Source organism: Lacerta agilis, chromosome 2 (assembly GCF_009819535.1).
Source record: "Lacerta agilis isolate rLacAgi1 chromosome 2, rLacAgi1.pri, whole genome shotgun sequence".
Classification (NCBI taxonomy): domain Eukaryota; kingdom Metazoa; phylum Chordata; class Lepidosauria; order Squamata; family Lacertidae; genus Lacerta; species Lacerta agilis.
In genome coordinates, this window is record NC_046313.1 from 110,139,015 (window position 1) to 110,165,767 (window position 26,753).

The following is a 26,753-nucleotide window of genomic DNA, read 5'->3' on the forward strand; positions in this document are numbered from 1 at the left end:
ATCCCCTTCCTCTTCCACGGTCCTCCCTCCGCTCCGACTGTCCTTCCCTCTCGCCTGCTTCTGCCTCCCTGCAAGGGCGATGAGTGGGTTGAAGCACAGGCACAAGCTCACGATCTCCCACCGACGGAGAGGGAAGGCGAGGCAGGGGGAAAGGAAGAGCAGTGCAGCAGGGAGGTGCCCCTCTCACTCTGCAGCCCCGTGGCACCCTTTTCAGGCCACTATTTCTGCCCCCCCTTTCCTCTGCCAGTGCCATTGATAAACCTATTGCCCTCATTCGTGAATGGCCTTTTAAAGCTCTCTAAGCCGCCACCGCCATCACCGCATCTTGTGGCAATGCATCAAATTCATTTAGCTAGGAAATGGCTTCTTTTGCCTGCCCCAAATCAAGGTACACTGTGCCTAAACATGGAGGTTCATGGCTAATAAAACTGTTGATAGATCTATCCTTCGGAGTATGCATCTGATCTTTCCCCAAGCTGTCAAAGCTAGTGACCTCTTGGGTCCTAAGCAGAAAACCTCTCTTGGGACCAAAGTAGATGCAACGTTAAATGCATGGAGAGAGCAGAGGGACAACCATTATGTCTAGCAAGTTGACATGCTTTCTGTGATGGAATGATTGACACAGCACAATACTGAATTCCTTTAAAGAAACAGGCTTAAGACTGTTTCTTTAACCACCTTGCTCAGTAACACAGCTAAGTTTTCAGATGAAGGCTGGGAGTTAAAGTGGGTGACAGTTTTGAGAATGCAAAGAAGTGGTGTATGGAAATTAATTAATGATAATAAAAACATAATAAAAACATGGATGACAATATTGTAAAAGATTAAGAAAGGTGAAATTGAAATTAGTTATTCATGTTCAGATTATTACTCCTTTCATTTCTATACTGCTTCATATTTTTAAGATAAAAATCTCAAAGTAATTAGAGATTTGTGTCCATAGGATGTTGAGAACATTAACTCTGTAGATCCAGGAGTTCTCTCCTCCTGATAGTCTCAGAATTGATTGTTCTTTGCTATAGAGCAAGAGGAACATTTATGGGCTTAAAGCTGCATTGATTCTGGAGGCCACATTCCAGTGAGCTGTGTGACCAATGTATGCACATGCATGCGCGCACACAATAGAGATGCAGACCATAAGTTCACATGCAAAAAACGCCAAATATACTGCAAACACTCACCAGACATTACATCTTGCATACATACAAACACTTGCAAACGCTCTCTCACGTATGCAGAGACACACACAATCAGCATGTTTTGTCCTTCCAACCCCAGTGCTGGGGTGGGGGAGAAATAAGAGCACAAGAAGACTCTGCTGAATTAGCAATGAGATCTAGGAAAAAAGACCTTTCTGGTTGTTCTTTAGAAACCCTCTTCAAAGAGCACCCAGGGGGATCATTTACCGGTATCTCCAGATCAGGGCTTCTATCCTATCTCAGCACTGTGCTGATTTTGTTGTTTGGTTTTGTTGGTCAAAATTCCTTCTGTTTGTTTGTATCTTAGGCTCTGCAGACATCATACATTTAAATCACGTGGCTTCCCCCAAAGAAATATGGGAACTGTAGTTTATTGCTACAGTTCTCAGCACCCTTAACAAACTGCTGCTCACAGGATTTCTTGGGTGAAGGGATATATTTTAAATGTTTGGTGGGTCTGCCACAGCCTTAATCATGTACAAAGATCTAGAAGTTGCAGCCAGGATCAGCATTCCCTGGTCACTGAACCTGCTCAGTCCTCTTGTTGGGTTGTTTTTGGATTTCCCTACCACTGCCTTGGCCTCCCACCCCCAAATATTATTTGTAGTTCAGTAAACCTTGGGGTTTCCCCATGTCTTTGGAAAACTTCCTCTCGTGCATGGGTGGGGGCGTTTGGGTGACATAACGATTGTCATTCACAGCCTGAAAATCAGAAATAGAAAGAGTAATGATATGCAGTATTTCAAAAACTGGCTAATGGTTAAATGCTTTTGTTTTTATTCTTGAGTTTTATTCTACACTGGTATTTTACTTTGTGTTTATATCCTTTCCAGCAGGGTAGTGTAAAAATGGAAGAGCAGGGGTCAAGAAGACCCATTCAAAGGGAGAGACTGGAGTCCAAAGGAAAAAGATCTCTTGCCAGCCAAGTTGAGACCTTCAGGGATCTTCTGCCTTGTGCAGATTTACGTCAAATTAAGCAGGAGGCAGAGGAGGGGCAGCCGCAGCAGCACTGGGATGCCCAGTGGCAGGATTTCCTGAAGACGATGGACCCCCCTCGTTCAAGCTGGGAAACCCCACAGGCTCCCAGTCCTCCCCACTCCAGGGATGGTGTCCTCCTGGCCTCCTTCAGGGGAGCTGCGGATGACAGCCAGTGTCCCAGCAGGATAGCAGGGGGGACAGACCAGACCCTGCTCCAAGACACTGAGGGGCTTCTGGGAAACGTAAGTGCCCTGCTCTCACCTGGGTTTCCAGGATCTGGAGGTCACAGGTCCAGTGCTTCTAGACATGGAGGTTCTGTTTAGCTATGGTGGTGAATATTCCTCCCCCCTGCACTTTCTCTCTAATCCACTTTGAAAATGCTTGTTAGACCAAACTTTACTATACATGGGAGGTTTGTGATCGTATCTCCTGGTGTTCTTACTTTAGCTAAGAAGCTGCAGGGGCTCTGAATTTCATCAGAGCAGAGGCTGTGTTGGAAGAGGTGTCCTTCCATCAACCCCCGTTTTCCTCATGTAAATTGCCTCCATTTCCAAAATGCTCTTTCCTTCCACTGAGGTAAAAATCTCGGCACATCTTGCAACCTCAGCAATCTCATGTGTAGTACAAATAGAATAACACTGGCATACCTTGTAAAGTTGTTGAAACATTGTTAAAGATAATGGCCAGGTTCAGATGACTGAATCGCGGCCTGAAAAAGGGGGTTACAAATAGGCACAGTTTTTAATGCATTGGTTTGACTGTTCCCAATGCAATGGGGCTGTGCAGTCAGATGAAAGGCTTCCTCATATCCCTCCTCATTGAGTCGAGACACAATAGTTCAGAATGGGCCAACACATGTGAAGCATTCTGAATACTCTTAACAGGGCAGCCTTGCAGAGGCCTGCTCGGAAGCAAGCCACATTGAGTTCCAGGGAAGCATGTATAGGATGGCAGCCTACAGTTCTGTCCAAAAGCTCCTTAACATTATTTACTCACCCAGGATCTCTGCCAGGCAGCTTCTCAGGTTTTTCCTGATGCCCTACTCTGCATCCTGATCTATGTTCCAGGAATCGTGGCCTGTGGAAGATGTGGTTATTAAGTCCCCAAAGTCTGAGGAGGATCCCTTGGACACAGAAAACATCCACCTCTCTGCAAAGGCTGAGGGAGAGAGTGAAGAAGAGGCCAGCTTTCTGGGTAAGGGTTGGGGGTCTAACAACTTCCAGACGGCATTAAGTTGAAGAAGGATGCTGTGGGAGGAAAGCCCAATGATCAGCCCCTAGGCAGAAAACTTCTCTTGGAAACAAGGTAGATGCAACGTTAAATACATGGAGACAGGAGAGGGAGAACCATTACATCTAGGCAGATCACATGCTTTCTGTGATGGAGTGATTGACACAGCACAGTACTGAATTCCTCCCATCGTTTTCTTCCCAATGATGTTTTGCATGCCATGGGTATACACAGAAGCACTGAATCTGTAATCATGTCTTGTGTGGAGGGAGGGCTATGAAGAAGGATAAGTCTATTGTGTAAACTTCCCAATCTAACAGACTGGGGTTGTGTATGAGAGTGAATGGGATAATGATTTATAGCACCGGTGTAATTTTGTCCATATCTAAGCTTCCATGGAGATAGTGTGGTACAAACTTGGTACAAATTTCAAAATTACACAAAGCCAACAAAGGGACTCACAAGTTGATAGTGGCACCAGCTTTCCTGGTCAAGAATCCACTCTGTCGGACTACAGCCCACAAAAACTTAGGCCATAATACATTTATCAGCCTTTTAGGGCTGCTAAAGATAAATAAACAGAAGCGTAGATATTCTATGGACTTCCATCCTACAGGAGACAGTGAAGGCCAGCAACTTGGATGGCTTGAAAAAAAGGATTAAACTGATGGCTGTGCTCTACCCTCATGGTCCTAGGCAACAATGCTTCTTTATACTACTTTCTGGAAAGCAGAGGAGGGCAGAGAGGACTCTTGTGCTGAAATACTGCTTGCTGGTTTTGCAGAAGCATCTGTTTGGCCTCTGTGAGAACAGGATGCTGGACTAGGTGGGCCTTTCCTCATTTCCTCACTTGAAAAAGAAAACTACAGAGATGTGTCTAATAAGCCAATTCCACCATAGATCTGTATTATAAAGTGGTGCTGCTTTATTATGTGAATGGAGTAATCTTGTGTTGCTCTTGCCATTATCTCATCTACTTTGCAAAAAACTTGGAACATAAAGAGGACAGTGGAGAATGGAGACAGTGTTACAATAAGAGAAGGTGCAGATTGGGATTGAGGGGTGTTCAATTCCTTTTTTGTCTTGCTTGAAAATCTAATAGGATTCTGTTCTCCCCCCCCCACTCCCAAACAGGTCAGAATTCTATGGAGCCATCTGTGAATTCATTGGGAAGAACAAAGAAACAGTTCAAATACATGGAATGTGGGATGTGCTTTAGTCAAAGTGGAAGACTGAGGATACACCAACGAACTCACACAGGGGAGAAACCATTTAAATGTACTGAATGTGGAAAGAGCTTCAGTAAAAGTGGAGCACTTAGAATACATCAAGAAACTCACACGGGGCCGAAACCATTTGAATGTATTGAATGTGGAAAGAGCTTTAGTCATAGTGGAGCACTTAGAGTACATCAAGGAACTCACACAGGGGAGAAACCATTTAAATGTATTGAATGTGGAAAGAGCTTTATTGACAGTGGAAAACTTAGAATACATCAACGAACGCACACACGGGAGAATCCATTTAAATGTATTGAATGTGGAAAGAGCTTCAGTGAAAGTGGAGCACTTAGAAGACATCAACGAACTCACACAGCGGAGAAACCATTTAAATGTATTGAATGTGGAAAGAGCTTTATTGACAGTGGAAAACTTAGAATACATCAACGAACGCACACACGGGAGAATCCATTTAAATGTGTTGAATGTGGAAAGAGCTTCAGTCAATATGGACACCTTAGAAGACACCAACGAACTCACACAGGGGAGAAACCATTTAAATGTATTGAATGTGGAAAGAGCTTCAGTCAATATGGACACCTTAGAAGACACCAACGAACTCACACAGGGGAGAAACCATTTAAATGTATTGAATGTGGAAAGAGCTTCAGTGAAAGTGGAGCACTTAGAAGACATCAACGAACTCACACAGCGGAGAAACCATTTAAATGTATTGAATGTGGAAAGAACTTTAGTCGAAGTGGAGACCTTAGAATACATCAACGAACTCACATGGGGGAGAAACCATTTCAATGTTTGGAATGTGGAAAGAGCTTCAGTGAAAGTGGAGCACTTAGAATACATCAAGAAACTCACACAGGGCCGAAACCATTTGAATGTATTGAATGTGGAAAGAGCTTTAGTCATAGTGGAGCACTTAGAATACACCAACGAACGCACACAAGGGAGAAACCATTTAAATGTATTGAATGTGGGAAGAGCTTTATTGACAGTGGATCACTTAGAATACACCAACGAACGCACACAGGGGAGAAACCATTTCAATGTATGCAGTGTGGAATGAGCTTCAGTCACTATGGGAACCTTAGAAGACATCAACGAACTCACACGGGAGAGAAACCATTTGAATGTATTGAATGTGGAAAGAGCTTTAGTCGAAGTGGAGACCTTAGAATACATCAACGAACTCACACAGGGGAGAAACCATTTAAATGTATTGAATGTGGAAAGAGCTTCAGTTATAGTGGAGCACTTAGAATGCACCAACGAATTCACACAGGGGAGAAACCATTTAAATGTATTGAATGTAGAAAGAGCTTTATTGACAGTGGAAAACTTAGAATACATCAACGAACGCACACACAGGAGAATCCATTTAAATGTATTGAATGTGGAAAGAGCTTCAGTGAAAGTGGAGCACTTAGAAGACATCAACGAACTCACATAGCGGAGAAACCATTTAAATGTATTGAATGTGGAAAGATCTTTAGTCAAAGTGGAAACCTTAGAATACATCAACGAACTCACACGGGGGAGAAACCATTTAAATGTATTGAATGTGGAAAGAGCTTCAGTCAATATGGACACCTTAGAAGACACCAACGAACTCACCATACTCATCAAGGTATTATCATCAGCATATCTGAGGTTGTTGATATTTTTTCCGGCAACCTTTTTTTTTTTTTTTAGTAAGAATTTTATTGGTTTTCCACACAACAAAGAACAGCAAAACACATACAACAACTCATACAACAATCAAAACAGAATAAAAAACAAATACAAACCACCACTAAAACACCAACAATTATTTTTCTTGTTTAAAACAAAAAAAAAAAACTTTTCTTGTTTGAATCTAGACAGGGTGACTTCCCCCGTTTTCTCTCCTTTGGTTCCAATTCTAATTTACTTTAATAACTTCTCATTCTAAAATTTAAAATTTAAATCATCCAAAATATCTAAACAAACTTCTTAATATTTATTTTACTTCATAATGCAACATATTGCTTCTTAACTCAAATCATACATCTTATTTCACTTAAACTGCTGCTAATAAACAATTTACATATCTCTTCACTAGTTCAGAATCTTAAATTCTTAAAACACTGACTTCAGGGTACCATAGTAAGCCATCCTAATTATATTTTAAATATTCTCACCCTATCCCTTTTCTAGCCATTTTCCTTCGCCATCTCGGGGTCTCCCTCCAGACATTTCTCCATTTCCCTCTAGCATCATTGTCCAGAATGTCCTCTTTTTCTTTGAAGCCAAGGGTCCAGACGCAGTCCATAAACATCCTTGCAGGGAACTCCAGGGAACACAAATCTTCATCTTCCAGCATCTCCGTATCAAAATTCCAGTCATCTTCTAATTGTAAATTCACAAATCTTTTACCCTTCATTTCTGGGCTCTCACCCCAGAAATTGGATATAAATCTTCTAACCCTGGGTCTCTCACATCCGCAGGGTTTTCCATCTTGTCGGAGCTGCTTAGTCACTGTACTTTGTTTCTTAAAAATTCCCTCAAGTTCCCTAACAAGGTTTTCTTCCAATTTAACAAAGTTCTCAAGAGTCTTTCCTGTGAGATATAACTTTTCCTCGACATCCTGGTTCAGCAAAGTTAATTTCTGGTTTAGCAGTTCTAACTTCAAAAGAATAATCCTTTGTTCATGGGTCAATCCCGAGTCTAAAGCCAGTTTAAAAATGAAACCAAGCATGGTAGAAATAGGCAGAGGGTGTCAAGTTTCAGTACTTTTCCATCTTTAAACCATAAGTTTCAACCGCCATTTTCCCCGGAATCAGGGTGAAAAGATTACAGTCCAACAGCTTCAAGAAGAAATATTTCCAACAACTTGTTGTTGTTGTTGTTCAGTCGTGTCCGACTCTTCGTGACCCCATGGACCAGAGCACGCCAGGCACGCCTATCCTTCACGGCCTCCCGCAGTTTGGCCAAACTCATGCCAGTCGCTTCGAGAACACTGTCCAACCATCTCATCCTCTGTCGCCCCCTTCTCCTTGTGCCCTCCATCTTTCCCAACATCAGGGTCTTTTCTAGGGAGTCTTCTCTTCTCATGAGGTGGCCAAAGTACTGGAGCCTCAACTTCAGGATCTGTCCTTCTAGTGAGCACTCAGGGCTGATTTCCTTGAGAATGGATAGGTTTGATCTTCTTGCAGTCCATGGGACTCTCAAGAGTCTCCTCCAGCACCATAATTCAAAAGCATCAATTCTTCGGCGATCAGCCTTCTTGATGGTCCAGCTCTCACTTCCGTACATTACTACTGGGAAAACCATAGCTTTAACTATACGAACCTTTGTCGGCAAGGTGATGTCTTTGCTTTTTAAGATGCTGTCTAGGTTTGTCATTGCTTTTCTCCCAAGAAGCAGGCGTCTTCTAATTTCGTGACTGCTGTCACCATCTGCAGTGATCATGGAACCCAAGAAAGTGAAATCTCTCACTGTCTCCATTTCCTCCCCTTCTATTTGCCAGGAGGTGATGGGACCAGTGGCCATGATCTTAGTTTTTTTTATGTTGAGCTTCAGACCATATTTTGCGCTTTCCTCTTTCACCCTCATTAAAAGGTTCTTCAATTCCTCCTCACTTTCTGCCATCAAGGTTGTATCACCAGCATATCTGAGGTTGTTGATATTTTTCCCGGCAATCTTAATTCCGGTATGGGATTCATCCAGCCCAGCCTTTCGCATGATGAATTCTGCATATAAGTTAAATAAGCAGGGAGACAATATACAGCCTTGTCTTACTCCTTTCCCAATTTTGAACGAATCCGTTATTCCATATCCAGTTCTAACTGTAGCTTCTTGTCCCACATAGAGATTTCTCAGGAGATTTCTCCAACAACTTAGTTCCCCTAAAAGGGGTTCAGCCAGTCTCACTTGTCAAAGGGTTCCATAGAAATTTTGTAACCGCTACTGCAGCAGCAGTTAGAAGCAATGTTATTTTCCTCATTCAACAAAGGGAGAAACGGGCTTCCTTTTTAACGTGCCTCCCGGAGTGCCAATTGTCAAAGAATTTAAATCCGATTATCTCTGTACTCACGGCCTGCGGGTTTCTTCTTTTTATCTTCCAAATTAGGTAGAACGACTCGCTCAGTGCAGGCGGCAGCCGCCGCTTCACCAACCTGGTTGGGGCATACCTCCACAGCCCGGCGCCGTTTTCCCTTCACTCCCACCCCCTTTTACGAGGGGAACGGGAGAAGGGTTCAGCGCCATAGTGGGCCCGCTGGAGAGCCCATGCCGCGGGACGCTCGACCCGCGGTTTGGCGGAGCCCGCTGTGCGGTAGCGGGGCTCCTACCCCCGGGACTGGCCAGGGCCGTTTTGCTGCCGAAACGACCCACGACCGCCCGCAATGGCGTCCTCGCCGGAAGTCCTTTTTCCGGCAATCTTAATTCCGGTTTGGGATTCATCCAGTCCAGCCTTTCGCATGATGAATTCTGCATATAAGTTAAATAAGCAGGGAGACAATATACAGCCTTGTCGTACTCCTTTCCCAATTTTGAACCAATCAGTTGTTCCATATCCAGTTCTAACTGTAGCTTCTTGTCCCACATAGAGATTCCTCAGGAGACAAATGAGGTGATCCGGCACTCCCATTTCTTTAAGAACTTGCCATAGTTTGCTGTGGTCGACACAGTCAAATGCTTTTGCGTAGTCAATGAAGCAGAAGTAGATGTTTTTCTGGAACTCTCTAGCTTTCTCCATAATCCAGCGCATGTTTGCAATTTGGTCTCTGGTTCCTCTGCCCCTTCGAAATCCAGCTTGCACTTCTGGGAGTTCTCGGTCCACATACTGCTTAAGCCTGCCTTGTAGAATTTTAAGCATAACCTTGCTAGCGTGTGAAATGAGTGCAATTGTGCGGTAGTTGGAGCATTCTTTGGCACTGCCCTTTTTGGGGATTGGGATGTAGACTGATCTTCTCCAATCCTCTGGCCACTGCTGAGTTTTCCAAACTTGCTGGCATATTGAGTGTAGCACCTTAACAGCATCCTCTTTTAAAATTTTAAATAGTTCAGCTGGAATATCATCACTTCCACTGGCCTTGTTGTTAGCAAGGCTTTCTAAGGCCCATTTGATTTCACTCTCCAGGATGTCTGGCTCAAGGTCAGCAACCACATTACCTGGGGTGTATGAGACCTCCATATCTTTCTGGTATGATTCCTCTGTGTATTCTTGCCACCTCTTCTTGATGTCTTCTGCTTCTGTTAGGTCCTTTCCACTTTTGTCCTTAATTGTGGTAATCTTTGTACGAAATGTTCCTTTCATATCTCCAATTTTCTTGAACAAATCTGTGGTTTTTCCCATTCTGTTATTTTCCTCTATTTCTTTGCATTGCTCGTTTAGAAAGGCCCTCTTATCTCTCCTTGCTATTCTTTGGAAATCTGCATTCAATTTCCTGTATCTTTCACAATCTCCCTCGCATTTTGCTTGCCTTCTCTCCCCCGCTATTTGTAAGGCCTCATTGGACAGCCACTTTGCTTTCTTGCATTTCTTTTTCATTGGGATGGTTTTCGTTGCTGTCTCCTGTATAATGTTACGAGCCTCCACCCACAGTTCTTCAGACACTCTGTCCACCAAATCTAAATCCTTAAACCTGTTCTTCACTTCAACTGTGTATTCATAAGGAATTTGATTTAGATTGTATCTTACTGGCCCAGTGGTTTTTCCTACTTTCTTCAGTTTAAGCTGGAATTTTGCTGTAAGAAGCTGATGATCTGAGCCACAGTCAGCTCCAGGTCTTGTTTTTGCTGAGTGTATAGAGCTTCTCCATCTTTGGCTGCAGAGAATATAATCAATCTGATTTCGATGTTGCCCATCTGGTGATGTCCATGTGTAGAGTCGTCTCTTGTGTTGTTGGAAGAGTGTTTGTGATGACCAGCTTGTTCTCTTGACAGAACTCTATTAGCCTTTGCCCTGCTTTGTTTTGAACTCCAAGGCCAAACTTGCCAGTTGTTCCTTTTATCTCTTGACTCCCTACTTTAGCATTCCAATCCCCTATAATGAGAAGAATATCCTTCTTTGGTGTCATTTCTATAAGGTGTTGTAAGTCTTCATAGAATTGGTCAATTTCAGTTTCTTCAGCACTGGTAGTTGGTGCATAAACTTGGATTAGTGTGATGTTAAAAGGTCTGCCTTGGATTCGTATCGAGATCATTCTATCATTTTTTAAATTGCATCCCAGTACAGCTTTCGCCACTCTTTTGGTGACTATGAGGGCCACTCCATTTCTTTTACGGGATTCCTGCCCACAGTAGTAGTTATGATAGTCATCCGAACTGAATTCGCCCATTCCTGTCCATTTTAGTTCACTGATGCCTAGGATGTCAATGTTTATTCTTGCCATCTCATTTTTTACCACATCCAGCTTACCAAGGTTCATGGTTCTTACATTCCAGGTTCCTATGCAATACTTTTCTTTACAGCATTGGACTTTCCCTTCGCTTCCAGGCATATCTGCAACTGAGCGTCCTTTCGGCTTTGGCCCAGCCGCTTCATCAGCTCTGAATCTACTTGTACTTGTCCTCCGCTCTTCCCCAGTAGCATGTTGGACGCCTTCCGACCTGAGGGGCTCATCTTCCAGCGTCATATCTTTTATATACCTGTTGTCTTTGTCCATGGAGTTTTCTTGGCAGGGATACTGGAGTGGCTTGCCAGTTCCTCCTCCAGGTGGATCACGTTTGGTCCAAACTCTCCACTATGACCTGTCCATCTTGACCTGTCCATAGCTTCCCTGAGTAATTCAAGCCCCTTTGCCACGAGAAGGCAGTGATCCATGAAGGGGCCTACAGCATTTACCAGATATAATTTCATGTCTCTCCCCAAGAAAAACTCTGAGCTTTTGGTTTCTCTTTAGACACTCATCCATGGTCGCCTGGAGCATTTGAGGGAAAAGAGAGAACATTGTGGCATATGAAGCAAACAGAAAAAGAAAGTGACAACCTGTTTGTAAGTGTCTTTGTTACTTGGAAGGGCACAAGTGTTAAAATGTTTAATGTACATAGAAAGCTGTGTTTGAATGCATTGTAATTAAAATGCTATAAAGGGAAGTTTCTCTTAGACTTATTCAAGAGGTTCCACTCTGACAAAAGCATCAGAGGAGGCTGGTATCTTTCCCAATACAGTCGTACCTCTGGTTACGCTTGTTTCAGGTTGCGTTCATCATGGGATACGAACGTGCCGAACCCGGAAGTACCGGAATGGGTTACTTCCGGGTTTGGCAACGCGCAGATGCGCAAAATGACGTCATGCGCAGAAGCGCTGAATCTCGCCATGCGCAGATTCGGCGCTTCATGTTGCATTCTGCTCATGTTGCGAACGGGGCTCTGGAACTGATCCCATTCACAACCAGCGGTACCACTGTAATTCTTCGCAGGAGAAAGAAGCTGTAGAGCTCTCACATAAGTAAGCTTAAACGTGAGAAGACAGTGTTTTCTTGCTGGAGATGGCAATAAAGAGAAGCAGCAGCAGTTGCAAATAAGTTATGCAATGATTAAGAAGCTTAAGATCTCCTTCTAGGACCAGAGACAGGAAAGTTTACTGAATTACATGGACTGAACATTGTTTGCAATCTGCTACTTTAGTATGTTTATCTTATTGTAAGACTGTTCAAGACTGTTCCGCAGTAAAGCTTCGAAAATTATTCTTGTGATGGGAAACTCATTTCCACACAAGGTCCAGATAAGGAATTCCACGGAACAACTTTAACAACAAGTACCTGAAGGACCAAACCATGATGTAGCCATGCTCTTTTCCACCCCTTCCAATAATTGCAACAATCTGTTCCTCCAAATGGTTCTGCCACTACCGTGGTGCCTCGGGTTACGCTGCCTTTGGGCTAGGTAACCTTTGGCTTGCGGTCCGCAAAAACCCGAAAGTGCTGGAACGCCCTGTGCTTTGGCCTGCAGAAACTTTGGGTTGCAGACAAGCCTCTTGAATGGATTAGGTCTGCAACCTGAGGTTCCATTGTATGCCCTGGGGTCCCCAATCTTTCTCCCTGCCAATGAAAACTAATGAATAGGAGAACCTATCAATGTGCACTGGCACAAAAACCTTGCATATACACTTTGTAAAATCATGAATGTTTGCTACTCCCCTTCTCTCTCCCCCCACCCCCAGCTCTCTTTCTCCACTTCTCAACTCCCCAACCTTATACTGTATGGAACATTAAAGTCTGTTTGTGCGCATTTTGATGACATGCAAAGTAACAGAGTAGCTCATAGCTAAATAGATATTCTAGGTGATAGCTCCTTTTTACATACTATACATACAGTGTCCAGACGCTTTGTATTCAAAAGAACTTTACTTTCATAAACATATAACTGAGAAGAATATATTTACAATACCATGCTTATTCAAATGGGAACATTCTCGCTTGAATTGTCATACAGTTTCTTACAAAATGTTTTTACTTTGACTTCAGTAGTAAATCTCTCTGTTCCTGCACAGGTTTCTTCCTATTAGCATTTAGTGATCTTCCTCTGTATCATTTCAGACGGATCACACTGACACACAACAGTATCCTGAGACATCTCTCTCAGCAGCCATTCTCCCTCACACACAGATAAAAGAAGAGAAAAGCAGTTAAAACAACAGTTACTGGAATAACAGTCACAACAGAATGGAATGCCTCCCTCATGTGACTCACAGTTAGCCAATCACGAGAACCACTGTCAAAGGCAGTGAAATCTCTCTGAGAGTGAGTTTTTACTTTCTCACTCACTCTCAGAGAGATTTCACTTTCTTGGGTTCCATGATCACTGCAGATGGTGACAGCAGTCACGAAATTAGAAGACGCCAGCTTCTTGGGAGAAAAGCAATGACAAACCTAGACAGCATCTTAAAAAGCAAAGACATCACCTTGCCGACAAAGGTCCGTATAGTTAAAGCTATGGTTTTCCCAGTAGTAATGTACAGAAGTGAGAGCTGGACCATCAAGAAGGCCGATCGCCGAAGAATTGATGCTTTTGAATTATGGTGCTGGAGGAGACTCTTGAGAGTCCCATGGACTGCAAGAAGATCAAACCTATCCATTCTCAAAGAAATCAGCCCTGAGTGCTCACTGGAGGGACAGATCCTGAAGTTGAGGCTCCAGTACTTTGGCCACCTCATGAGAAGAGAAGACTCCCTGGAAAAGACCCTGATGTTGGGAAAGATGGAGGGCACAAGGAGAAGGGGACGACAGAGGATGAGGTGGTTGGACAGTGTTCTCGAAGCTACTAACATGAGTTTGGCCAAACTACGAGAGGCAGTGGAGGATAGGCGTGCCTGGCGTGCTCTGGTCCATGGGGTCACGAAGAGTCGGACACGACTGAACGACTGAACAACAACAACTGTCAAAGGAAAAACTCCATGTTAAAAATTACACAGTAATTAAACTAAGTAAACATTCTCATTAATAGAAATTAACCATCACCCTTAACACCCTTAACACCTTCTCCAGACTCAAAGACAGAGGGCACTTAGCAGCACTCACAGAAGAGATGTTGATGATAGCTCCTTTGTTTTAAGTGAGCTTGTTCGGAATAAAACAACCCATTGCTTTGTAAACCTCAGATCTCCAGAGGGGGAAATAAGGGGATTTTTGTCAGGGACCAGTTTTCAAACTCTGCAAATGAAGCCTCCCCCTACCCACAGTTGCTCCAAGATAATTCAGTGGGGCCTATTCTCAGTTCATTGTGTTCTGGATCAGTGTCTTAATCCTTTGTAAAATTAAAAATTCTTTCCAGTAGCACCTTAGAGACCAACTAAGTTTGTTCTTGGTATGAGCTATAGTGAGGGAGGGAATATTTAAGGATCTGGTGACTTCTGTTTCAGTGTATCTGAAGAAGTGCGCATGCACACGAAAGCTCATACCAAGAACAAACTTAGTTGGTCTCTAAGGTGCTACTGGAAAGAATTTTTTATTTTGTTTTGATTATGGCAGACCAATACGGTTACCCACCTGTAACTTAATCCTTTGTAGATTCTGTATATCACAGCATAGCCATTGAGGTGTCCCCAGATGTTGTCCAGTTCCCATCAGCTTCATCCAGCAGGGCTGACAGTCAAGGATGATGGAAGCTGTAATTTGGAGCTCACCAACAGGACTATGCTGCCCTAACCCTATACCCTTCCCATTGAAACAACTGTGAAAATAAATTTTGGACACTATAGATTTCTCCTTGTCTGCTGCATAAAATGTATTATTGTTTTTTCGTAGCTGTGTGATTTGTGCTCTATTGTATTGTGATGGCCATTGGGTATAAACTTCTCATTTGATCCCAGAAAATCCCACTTCTCCATTGGACAGGGGTGTCCAAACTTTTTTCAAAGAGGGCCAGATTTGATTCGTGAGGGCCAACCATTTTATTGAGCTTTATTTTAGGATTGAAGTAGTTGTGCAGGCAGAACAGAGAGGACCAAGCAGACAGGAGTGGGACGTTAACAGAGAGCGGCAGCAAGAACCTAACACCGGGCGGAAGACAGAGCAGAATGCAGGGTCCCTGTGTGAAGCGATCAGTGGGGCGGATAAAGATCAGGGTGCCCGTGCAAGCAGAGCACTAGCCGGATGACAGCAATAGTCCACCACTAACAGGGTCCTAGAGCTGGACAATGGGTGCCAGCATGCAACAGTCAGCGGGTGGGTAGTTTATCCGCAGTGTGTGGACGCAACAACCATAAACAGACCTGCATATGGGGCCAGATGAAAATTTCTATAAGGCTAGATTAGGCCCCCGGCCTGCTTTAGGATGTCCCTATTTTCATTGGAGAAATGCTGGAGGTTCAAGAGTTATCCGACCTCCAAGCCATCTGAAGGCAATCCTGTATAGGGAAGTTTTTTTTAATGTTTAATGTTTTACTATTTTTTATATATGTTGGAAGCTGTGCAGAGTGCTAGGGGCAACCTAATAAGATGTGTGGGTTATAAATAGTAAAATTATCATTATAAAATGGGACGTCCCTATTTTCATCAGAGAAATGTGTGCGGGTTTGGAAAGATAAGAGGCATTTGGGTGCCTTCGTTCCAGATTGCTGAAATGGTATTTCACAAATTTTTCATGATGAGGATTTAGAAACCAGTGACTGCGCACTAGATCACAAGGAGACTTATTAGTACAACATACTGGACAGCTTATAAAATGGAATATATACTCCAGTGATGTGATAAAGTTTGAAAACAGCTTTCTAAACAAAACCCACTTATTACAGAAGACTAAGAAAGGGTATGGAAAGGGGAGGTTTTGTGGTGGTGGGGGGTTACCATTGGAATACTGCGTACACCATTTCAAGGTAACATTACACTTTATTTACACTTTTTCTCATTTGGGACTCGAGCTCATAACCCTGAGATTAAGCATTTCACGCTCTACCGATTGAGTTAGGAGGACAGCTCAGCGATTTGTGTACAGGGGACACAGCTGGTGGCGTGTGAAAATCCCTACAGAAGGGTGCAAAAAAGCTTGTTCCCAGCTGCTTCAGAGCTAGGAGTGGACCACATCTGATAGGGTCGATCTATTTGCCCCGACATTAAGAGCAGAACCTCCAGGATCAGAAGCAGCGGGCCGCAAATACGAGGGCAGGGGAAGCAGCAGGGAGCTCTCGCCGCCTGCACGATGCCTTCGCCTTGCAAGGGGGCGCATCCAGCCTTGGAGCCTCATAGGGCCCAACCCACAGGCAGCGAGCTCTGATGCTCAGAGAGGCAGGAAACGGGGCCAGCCAGGGGGACTCGAGAGCGGCTGCACTTTCCTGTGCCCCCGCCGAGGAGAGCTGAGGAGCAACGGCCAGTGGCCTGGCGAGTTTCCCCGGAGAGGAGCCGGATTCCGGTGCAGGGACGGAGCGAGGAGTCAGAGGTGCAGGAGGCGCGGGGTGGGGGCAGGAGGGTGGAGGAGGAGAGCACGTGCGCCTCGCCTGGCAGGATCAGGCCCCGAGTCCAGCCGGAGGCTGCAGGGCGCCCCCCAACCGTGCAGGAAGGGGCTCAGCTTGGGGGCAGGGCATCTGCAGGAGGGCACAGGGGCAAACATCTCTGGCTAAGGCTGGCACGGACCCTGCCTGAGACCCTGGAGAGCTGCTCCCTTCAGTCCTATATAGACGATGCTGAGCTGAAGGGGCACAATGAGGGGTCCAAGGCAGCTTCTGCTTCGGGATGGAGGCTGCATATAGTCGCCCACTGATCAGCGGCGTGCCTGGGGCTTCTGTCTCCCTGAGTTTGCCGCCCCTCTCCCAGTTCCTCATCGGGGAGCCCCTTCCTCTTCCACGGTCCTCCCTCCGCTCCGACTGTCCTTCCCTCTCGCCTGCTTCTGCCTCCCTGCGGTGGCTGCAAGGGCGATGAGTGGGTTGAGGGGGCGGCAGCACAGGCACAAGCTCACGCTCTCCCACCGGCGGAGAGGGAAGGCGAGGAAGAGCAGTGCAGCAGGGAGGGGCCCCTCTCACTCTGCAGCCCCGTGGCAAACTTTGCACGCCACTACTGCTGCCCCCCCCCTTTATCTCCGCCAGTGCCATTCGTGAATTGGTCTGATCGCCTTTTAAAGCTATTAAATATTCAGGAACAGTCAGAATCCCAATGCAACTTCGTTTATTCAACAGCTCTCTCCCATATTAGACAAGAAAACACTCAAGTGCCAGTTGACAGTTGACAGTTGACAGTGCTTGCCATTAGAACTTTCGTCCACCTACGCTTCTACGATTGGCTAGAATCATAACATGTGTTAAACCCAATACATAACAAAAGCTCTCTCAGCCACCACCATCACCGCATCTTGTGGCAATGATGTCCATCAGATTCATTTAGCAAGGAAATGGCTTCTTTTGCCTGCCCCCAAACCAAGGTACACTGTGCCTACACATGGAGCTTCTGTTGACCAGTCATGGCTAAAAAAACCAGCTAATAGATCTGTTCTCCGGAGAACACATCTGATCTTTCCCCAGGCTATCAAAGCTACTGACCTCTTGTGTCTGCGTATAAATAACTGAGAGAGGCTTAAGCCCGTTCCTTTAAAGGTTTTATCTTCCACCTTCCCCAGTAGTACAGCTGAGTTTTCAGATGAAGGCTGAGGGTTGAAGTGGGTGACAGTTTTGAAAATGCAGAGGAAAGGAGGATTCTTTGGAAGTAGCATATGGAAATGAATTAATGGTGATAAAAATGTTGATGACAGTATTGTAAAATATCAAGGAAGGCAAATTTGAAATTAGTTATTAATGTTCAGATTATTACTCATTTCATTTCTACACTGCTTCATATTTTTAAGAAAAAAATCTCAAAGTAATTAGAGAGAAATCTCAATGCAGTTTGTTTCCATAGGATGTTGAGAACATTAACTCTGTAGATCCAGGGGTTCTCTCCTCCTGATAGTCTCAGATTTGATTGTTCTTTCCGATAGAGCAAGAGGAAGAAAACATTTATGGACTTAAAGCTGCATTGATTCTGGAGGCCACATTCCAGTGAGCTGTGTGGCCAATGTATCCACAGGCATGGACAATGCTTTAAATATTGTTGGTCAATATTCCTTTTGTTTGTTTGTTTCTTAGGCTGTACCTTACATTTAAAGCATGGTGCTTCCCCCGGAGATTCATGGGAACTGTAGTTTATTGCTACAGTTCTCAGCACCCTTAAAAAACTGCAGGTTGCATGATTTGTTGGGTGAAGCCATGTACTTTAAATGTTTGGTGGGTCTGTTACAGCCTTAATCATACACAAAGATTTGTTGTTGCCTTTCCAACATGCCTAAAGTTGCAGGCAGGATCAGTATTCCCTGGTCACTGAACATGCTCAGTCCTCTCACTGGGTTGTTTTTCAATTTTCCTACCACTGCCTTGGCTTCCCACCCCCAAATGTTATTTGTAGTTCTGTAAACCTTGGGGTTTCCCCAAGTCTTTGGATAACTTCCTCTCGTGCATGGGTGGGGGCGTTTGGGTGACATAGCGGTTGTCATTCACAGCCTTAAAATCAGAAATAGAAAGAGTAATTATATACAGTATTTCAAAAACTGACTAATGATTAAATGCTTTTGTTTTTATACTTGAGTTTTATTCTAAACTGGTATTTTACTTTGTGTTTATTTCCTTTCCAGCAGAGTAGTGTAAAAATGGAAGAGCAGGGGCCGAGAAGACCCATTCAAAGGGAGAGACTGGAGTCCAAAGGAAAAAGATCTCCTGCAGGCCAAGATGAGACCTTCGGAGATCTTCTGCCTTGTGCAGATTTATGTGAAATTAAGAAGGAGGCAGAGGAGGGGCAGCCACAGCAGCACTGGGATGCCCAGTGGCAGGATTTCCTGAAGACAATACGCCCCCCTCATTCAAGCTGGGAAACCCCACAGGCTCCCAGTCCTCCCCACTCCAGGGATGGTGTCCTACTGGCCTCCTTCAGGGGAGCTGCGGATTACAGCCAGTGGCCCAGCAGGATAGCAGGGGGGACAGACCAGACCCTGCTCCAAGACACTGAGGGGCTTCCGGGAAATGTAAGTGCCCTCCTCTAACCTGGGTTTCCACCATCTGGAGGTCACAGGTCCAGTGCCTCTAGACATGGAGGTTCTGTTTAGCTATGGTGGTGAATATTCCTCCCCCCTGCACTTTCTCTCTAATCCACTTTGAAAATGCTTGTTAGACCAAACTTTACTATACATGGGAGGATTGCGATCATATCTCCTGGTGTTCTTACTTTACCTAAGCAGCTGCAGGGGACTCTGAATTTCATCAGAGCAGAGGCTGTGTTGGAAGAGGTGTCCTTCCATCAACCCCCGTTTTCCTCATCTAAATTGCCTCCGTTTCCAAAATGCTCTTTCCTTCCACTGAGGTAAAAATCTCGGCACATCTTGCACCCTCAGCAATCTCATGTGTAGTGCAAATAGAATAACACTGGCATACCTTGTAAAGATGTTGAAACATTGTTAAAGATAATGGCCAGGTTCAGATGACTGAATCGCGGCCTGAAAAGCAGGGTTACAAACAGGCACAGTTTTTAATGCATTGCGGCAGCAAAGTTACGCTGAAACCTATGTTGACCGAGGTTTACAACAAAAATCTCTAGCCACCAGCACAGTCTCCTGGCCACCAGAAGCAGAATGCATCACTCCAGGAAGGATTCCAACCCAACCTTTAGTGAGAGAGGGCAAAAGAGAAGGACTCTGCTTGGGTAGCTTCACAAATTTACCAGCTGTCATCCTGCACTGGCAGCAAGGCCAACAAACAGGGGAACTGGGGATGTGCTAGTCCCATATCTCCATGCATCTGCCTCCTAACCGAATTGTCCCAGCTTACCTCATGATTGGACTGGCCCTGATGGTGAACTGTGATGAAACCAGACAGTCTCTTATGAGACATAACTAGGAAACTTTCCATTTTGCCCAAACCAGGAAACTACAGGTGTCAGGTTTGGAACAAGCCGGGATATTAAGCTAACTTCAAACTGTGTTTGGTCAAAAGAGGATCCGGTTGATCAGTGGCTTTGTGGTTTGACTGCTCCCACTGCAAAGGGGCTGTGCAGTCAGATGAAAGGCTTCCTCATATTCCTCCTCATTGAGTCGAGACACAATAGTTCAGAATGGGCCAACACATGTGAAGCATTCTGAATACTCTTAACAGGGCAGCCCTGCAGAGGCCTACTCGGAAGCAAGCCACATTGAGTTCAGTGGGACTTACTTCCAGGGAAGCATATATAGGATGGCAGCCTACAGTTCTGTCCAAAAGCTCCTTAACATTATTAACTCACCCAGGGTCTCTGCCAGGCAGCTTCTCAGGTTTTTCCTGATGCCCTAATCTGCATCCTGATCTCTGTTCCAGGAATCGTGGCCTGTGGAAGATGTGGTTATTAAATCCCCAAAGTCTGAGGGGGATCCCATGGACACAGAAAACATCCACCTCTCTGCAAAAGCTGAGGGAGAGAGTGAAGAAGAGGCCACCTTTCTGGGTGAGGGTTGGGGGTCTAACAACTTCCAGATGGCATCAAGTTGGAGAAGGATGCTGTGGGAGGAAAGCCCAATGATCAGCCCCTAGGCAGAAAACCTCTCTTGGAAATAAAGTAGATGCAACGTTAAATGCATGGAGACAGGAGAGGGAGAACCATTACATCTAGGAAGCTGACATGCTTTCTGTGATGGAGTGATTGACACAGCACAATACTGAATTCCTCCCATAGTTTTCTTCCCCATGATGTTTTGCGTGCCATGGGTACAGAATCTGTAAGCATGTCTTGTGTGGAGGGAGGGCTAGGAAGAAGGATAGGTGAATTGTGTAAACTTGCCAATCTAACAGACAGCCTATCACCCATTCCCACCACCCTTCTGAGTAATACCCCTCCCCACTCCCCCACTATATTTAAGGATCTGGTGACTTCTGTTTCAGTGTATCTGAAGAAGTGTGCATGCACACGAAAGCTCATACCAGGAACAAACTCAGTTGGTCTCTAAGGTGCTACTAGAAAGAATTTTCGATTTTGTTTAGACAGGGGTTGTGTATGAGAGTGAGTGAATGGGATAATAATTTATAGCACCGGTGTAATTTTGTCCGTATCTAAGCTTCAAGGGAGAAAGTGTGGTGCAAACTTGGTACAAATTTCAAAATAAGTACACAAAGACACTCACAAGTTGATAGTGGCACCAGCTTTCCTGGTCAAGAATCCACTTTGTCAGACTGCAGCCCACAAAAGCTTAGGCCATAATACATTTATCAGCCTTTTAGGGCTGCTAAAGATAAATAAACAGAAGCGTAGTTATTCTATGGACTTCCATCCTACAGGAGACAGTGACGGCCAGCAACTTGGATAGCTTGAAAAAAAGGTTTAAACTGATGGCTGTGCTCTACCCTGATGGTCCTAGGCAATAATGCTTCTTAATACTAGTTACTGGAAAGCACAGGAGGGCAGAGAGGACTCTTGTGCTGAAATACTGCTTGCTGGTTTTGCAGAAGCATCTGTTTGGCCTCTGTGAGAACAGGATAATGGACTAGGTGGGCCTTTGCCCAATCCAGCAGGCTCTTCTTATGTTCTAATATATTGCAATATTTTTACAGTTACATGTGGCATAATAACACTTAAGTTTTACTTATTACTCAGATGAGAAGCTTCTACTCGAGCCGGAAATCATTTCCTCACTTGAAAAAGAAAAATACAGAGATGTGTCTAATAAGCCAATTCCACCATAGATCTCTATTATATAATGGTGCTGCTTTATTATGTGAATGGAGTAATCTTGTGTTGCTCTTGCCATTATCTCATCTAATTTCCAAAAAACTTGGAACACAGAGAAGACAGTGGAGTATGGAGACAGTGTTACAATAAGAGAAGGTGCAGCTTGTGATTGAGGGGTGTTCAGTTCCTTTTTTGTCTTTCTTGAAAATCTAACCGGATTCTGTTCCCCCACCCACTCCCAAACAGGTCAGAATTCTGTGGAGCCATCTGTGAATTCATTGGGAAGAACAAAGAAACAGTTTAAATGCATGGAATGTGGGATGTGCTTTAGTCAAAGTGGAAGACTCTTATAATACATCAGCGAACTCACACAGGGGAGAAACCATTTAAATGTATTGAATGTGGAAAGAGCTTCAGTGAAAGTAGAGCACTTGGAATACATCAAAGAACTCATACAGGGGAGAAACCATTTAAATGTATTGAATGTGGAAAGAGCTTCATTGACAGTGGAAAACTTAGAATACATCATCGAACTCACACGGGGGAGAAACCGTTTGAATGTATGCAGTGTGGAAAGAGGTTCAGGAAAAGTGGAACACTTAGAATACATCAACGAACACACACAGGGGAGAAACCATTTAAATGTATTCAATGTGGTAAGAGCTTCAGTGAAAGTGGAGCACTTAGAAGACATCAACAAACTCACACGGGGGAGAAACCATTTAAATGTATTGAATGTGGGAAGAGCTTCCGTGAAAGTGGAGTACTTATAATACATCAACGAACTCACACAGGGGAGAAACCATTTAAATGTATTGAATGTGGAATGAGCTTCAGTAGTAATGAATCACTTAGAATACATCAACGAACACACACAGGGGAGAAACCATTTAAATGTATTGAATGTGGAAAGAGCTTTAGTCAAAGCGGGGACCTTAGAATACATCAGCGAACTCACACAGGGGAGAAACCATTTAAATGTATGGAATGTGGAAAGAGCTTCAGTCAATATGGACACCTTAGAAAACATCAACGAACTCACACAGGGGAGAAACCATTTAAATGCATTGACTGTGGAAAGAGCTTCAGTGAAAGTGGAGCACTTAGAATGCATCAACGAACTCACACGGGAGAGAAACCATTTGAATGTATTGAATGTGGAAAGAGCTTCAGTAATAATGAAGCACTCAGAATACATCAACGAACTCACACAGGGGAGAAACCATTCAAATGTATGCAGTGTGGAAAGAGCTTCAATGAAAGTAGATCACTTAGAATACATCAACGAAATCACACGGGAGAGAAACCATTTGAATGCATGCAGTGTGGAAAGAGCTTCAATGAAAGTAGAGCACTTAGAATACATCAACGAACTCACACAGGAGAGAAACCATTTGAATGTATGCAGTGTGGAAAAAGCTTCAATGAAAGTAGAACACTTAGAATACATCAACGAAATCACACGGGAGAGAAACCATTTGAATGTATGCAGTGTGGAAAGAGCTTCATTAATAGTGGAACACTTAGAATGCATCAACGAATTCACACAGGCGAGAAACCATTTAAATGTATTGAATGTGGTAAGAGCTTCAGTGAAAATGGAGGACTTAGAAGACATCAACGAATTCACACAGGAGAGAAACCATTTGAATGTATTGAATGTGGTAAGAGCTTCAGTAAAAATGAAGCACTTAGAATACATCAACGAATTCACACCGGGGAGAAACCATTTAAATGTATGGAGTGTGGAAAGAACTTCAGTCAAAGTGGAGCACTTAGAATACATCAACGAACTCACACCGGGGAGAAACCATTTAAATGTATTGAATGTGGAAAGAGCTTCATTGACAGTGGAAAACTTAGAATACATCAACGAAATCACACAGGAGAGAAACCATATGAATGCATGGAATGTGGACAGAGCTTCAGTCAAAGTGGAACACTTAGAACACACCAACGAACTCACATGGGGGAGAAACCATTTAAATGTATTGAATGTGGAAAGAGCTTCAGCACAGGTGGAGCATTTAGAAGACATCAACAAACTCAACATGGCGGAGAAACCTTTTAAATGTATTGAATGTGCTAATATCTTGAGTAAAAATGAAGCACGTAGAATACATCAATGAACACACACGGGAGAAACCATTTAAATGTATGCAGTATGGAATGCTTCAGTCAAAATGGACACCTTAGAAAACATCGGCTAACACACACGATGATAATTTGGAAAGGGCTTCAGAGGAAGTGGAGACCATGATGTTGTTGTTTAGTCGTTTAGTCGTGTCCGACTCTTTGTGACCCCCATGGACCAGAGCACGCCAGGTACTCCTGTCTTCCACTGCCTCCCGCAGTTTGGTGAGACTTATGTTGGTATCTTCGAGAACACTGTCAACCATCTCGTCCTCTGTCGTCCCCTTCTCCTTGTGCCCTCATTCTTTCCCAACATTAGGGACTTTTCCAGGGGGTCTTTTCTTCTCAGCTTCAGGATGACCTTCCAGTGAGCACTCAGGGCTGATTTCCTTCAGACTTGATAGGTTCAATCTTCTTGCAGTCCATGGGACTCTCAAGAGTCTCCTCCAGCACCATAATTCAATAGCATCAGTTCTTCAGCAATCAGCCTTCTTTATGGTCCTAGGCAAAAAAAAAAGACAATCACAGGAATATCCAAATAAAAAGAAAAAATCAACACCGTGAAAGATCCCTGTAACGAAATGAGCATATGTATATATAGTAATACTTAAATAACAAACTAGAATAGCTCCAAAACAATAAAAAAGTTGTAAACTAATCCAAAGGAAAATAATAATTTAACAAACTTAACAAATGACTCCGAATACTAAAAATAACTACCAAAACAACCTTGATGAGTTACTGGCTAAAAATCTCATTTCACCGTTATGATCTATCAGTTTCCTCAGAAGGGAAAAGAAGAAGAAATTATATTTAGTGTAACTCAAGACAGCTTAGTTGCTGTTAAATATAGGGGGAGGATAAAAAACTTCAAACAAAAAGAACACTCCCAACTCGTGACTTTAATTAAGCTTCATTCCAAAGGTAGAAACCTAAATTTAAGTTCAAAGACAAGCTACATAGCTTGTAAAATACGTCAACAAGGGGCTATGCAAGCTCCCACAATCTTATTGTTACGAAGCTGTTGCAAAGACTGATGGAAAGCATTCCTAGTCACTGACTTATATATCAACTGGTACTTAATTCTTAAAGGCATTGTGCTCGCATGTTGTAGGGTGTGTCCAAACTTACCTACACATATTGTAATAATACAGTAAAACATATAAAAAGTTATATAAATGTAGGAAAAATTATCTCAACCTTTAATAATAGACCTGATCGAGCCTTTTGTTGAATAGCTGTACTTACTTATCAAACATTTATTAGGCATTTACAAGTAAAATCGCGAAAGAATCACATACAGGAACTTTAAAATATATATACACAAAGAAACAATTAAACTCATAGGCTGATTGTATGTGTTTATACGTAAAATCTAGAATTTCCTCCTGTTAAAGTACTCCTTGAAGCACTGCTGCCAAAAACTCGGCTACCCCCGCAGTCACCCCTTGGTCAATGTCAGAGAGACAGAATCCAACACTTCCACCATGCTGCGGTTTCAAACCGTCCAAAAGTGGGGACAACACGCGTTCACACAGCGTACTTTGTAGTGGAAAATAAAAGAGAATATGCTCTACAGTGTCCGGGACATTCAGGGAACATCTGCAGTATCTCTTGTTTCTGGGAATATTCTGGTATCTACCCCTGATAAATGCCGAGGGAAAGATATTCAGTAGGGCCAACATAAATGCCCTACATTGGGCTGGTATTCTTAGTTCAGTAACATAGTTGACCCTGCTATCTAGGATATTTAAATGATAGAATATGGGAGAGCAAATTTTATTTATAGCTGCCGCAATATTTTGTCTCTCAACATCCTTTAGTCTAATTAGGACATTGTGAAAGATATGTTGCTCGCTTGAATTGTACAAGGGCTCCAGCTCAATGCCTATTGATCTGATTTTATTTTCTAGGAGTTGGTACCATCTAGATTTATAGAGTCCTTAAGCTGGTAAAATGTGGGCTAGACAATGCTACCATTCAGTGGATTTCTAACTGCCTGACTGACCGAACCCAAAGGGTGCTCATTAACGGGTCCTCTTCATCCTGGAGAGAAGTGACTAGTGGGGTGCCACAGGGTTCTGTCTTGTCCTCCAGTCTTATTCAACATCTTTATCAATGACTTGGATGATGAGCTTGAGGGCATCCTGATCAAGTTTGCAGATGACACCAAATTGGGAGGGGTGGCTAATACCCCAGAGGAAAGGATCACACTTCAAAATGACCTTAACAGATTACAGAACTGGGCCAAGGCAAACAAGATGAATTTTAACAGGGAGAAATGTAAAGTTGGGGGGGGGAATGAAAGGCACAAATACAGGATGGGTGACACCTGGCTTGAGAGCAGTACATGTGAAAAGGATCTAGGAGTCTTGGTAGACCATAAACTTGACATGAGTCAACAGTGTAATGCAGCAGCTAAAAAAGCCAATGCAATTCTGGGCTGCATCAATAGGGTGGGGCTGCTAATCTTTAACCTGGGATGAGCAGGGGCGTTCCTAGCCCCTCGGCTGCCCGGGGCGGGAAGCCAAGGGGCACCCCTGGGGGGCGGGGCATCGTGGCGCGCGCGTGCGTCATGACGTCATGACGCACGCACGCGCGGCGACGGCCCGGCATCCCCGGGGGCGTGGCATCGCTGCGTGTGCGTCATGACGCACGCGCGCGCAGCGACGCCCCCGCCCCTGGGGTATGCCGGGCGGGGGCTTGGGAGCATCGGCGGGCTACAAAGAGCCCCGAAGCCGCAGCCATAGCGCAAAGGGCTGCCAGGCTGCGGCTTCGGGGCTCTTTGCCGCCCACCGAGGCTCCGGAAAGCGGCGGCCCGGCATCCCCGGGGGCGGGGCATCGCTGCGTGTGCGTCATGACGC

The 26,753-nt window shown here is 44.2% G+C and overlaps 2 protein-coding genes and 1 long non-coding RNA gene across 3 annotated transcripts in view; 2 read left to right on the top strand and 1 right to left on the bottom strand.

The window, feature by feature from the left end:
• Positions 1-26,753, bottom strand: part of LOC117042654 (oocyte zinc finger protein XlCOF6-like) — a 663,370-nt gene that overhangs the window by 514,584 nt on the left and 122,033 nt on the right. The gene's annotated exons all lie outside the window — the stretch shown is intronic.
• The window catches only part of LOC117042423, an 88,466-nt gene that overhangs the window by 57,098 nt on the left and 4,615 nt on the right, over positions 1-26,753 (top strand). Inside the window, 3 exon segments of the mRNA XM_033141970.1 lie at positions 4,639-5,476; positions 22,100-23,432; positions 23,529-23,774. Coding sequence (XP_032997861.1) covers positions 4,639-5,476; positions 22,100-23,432; positions 23,529-23,774 — 2,417 coding nt within the window.
• LOC117042858 lies at positions 16,370-19,083 on the top strand. Its single transcript, XR_004426087.1, has 2 exons — positions 16,370-16,486; positions 18,704-19,083. It is a non-coding gene; the product is annotated as an uncharacterized LOC117042858 (long non-coding RNA).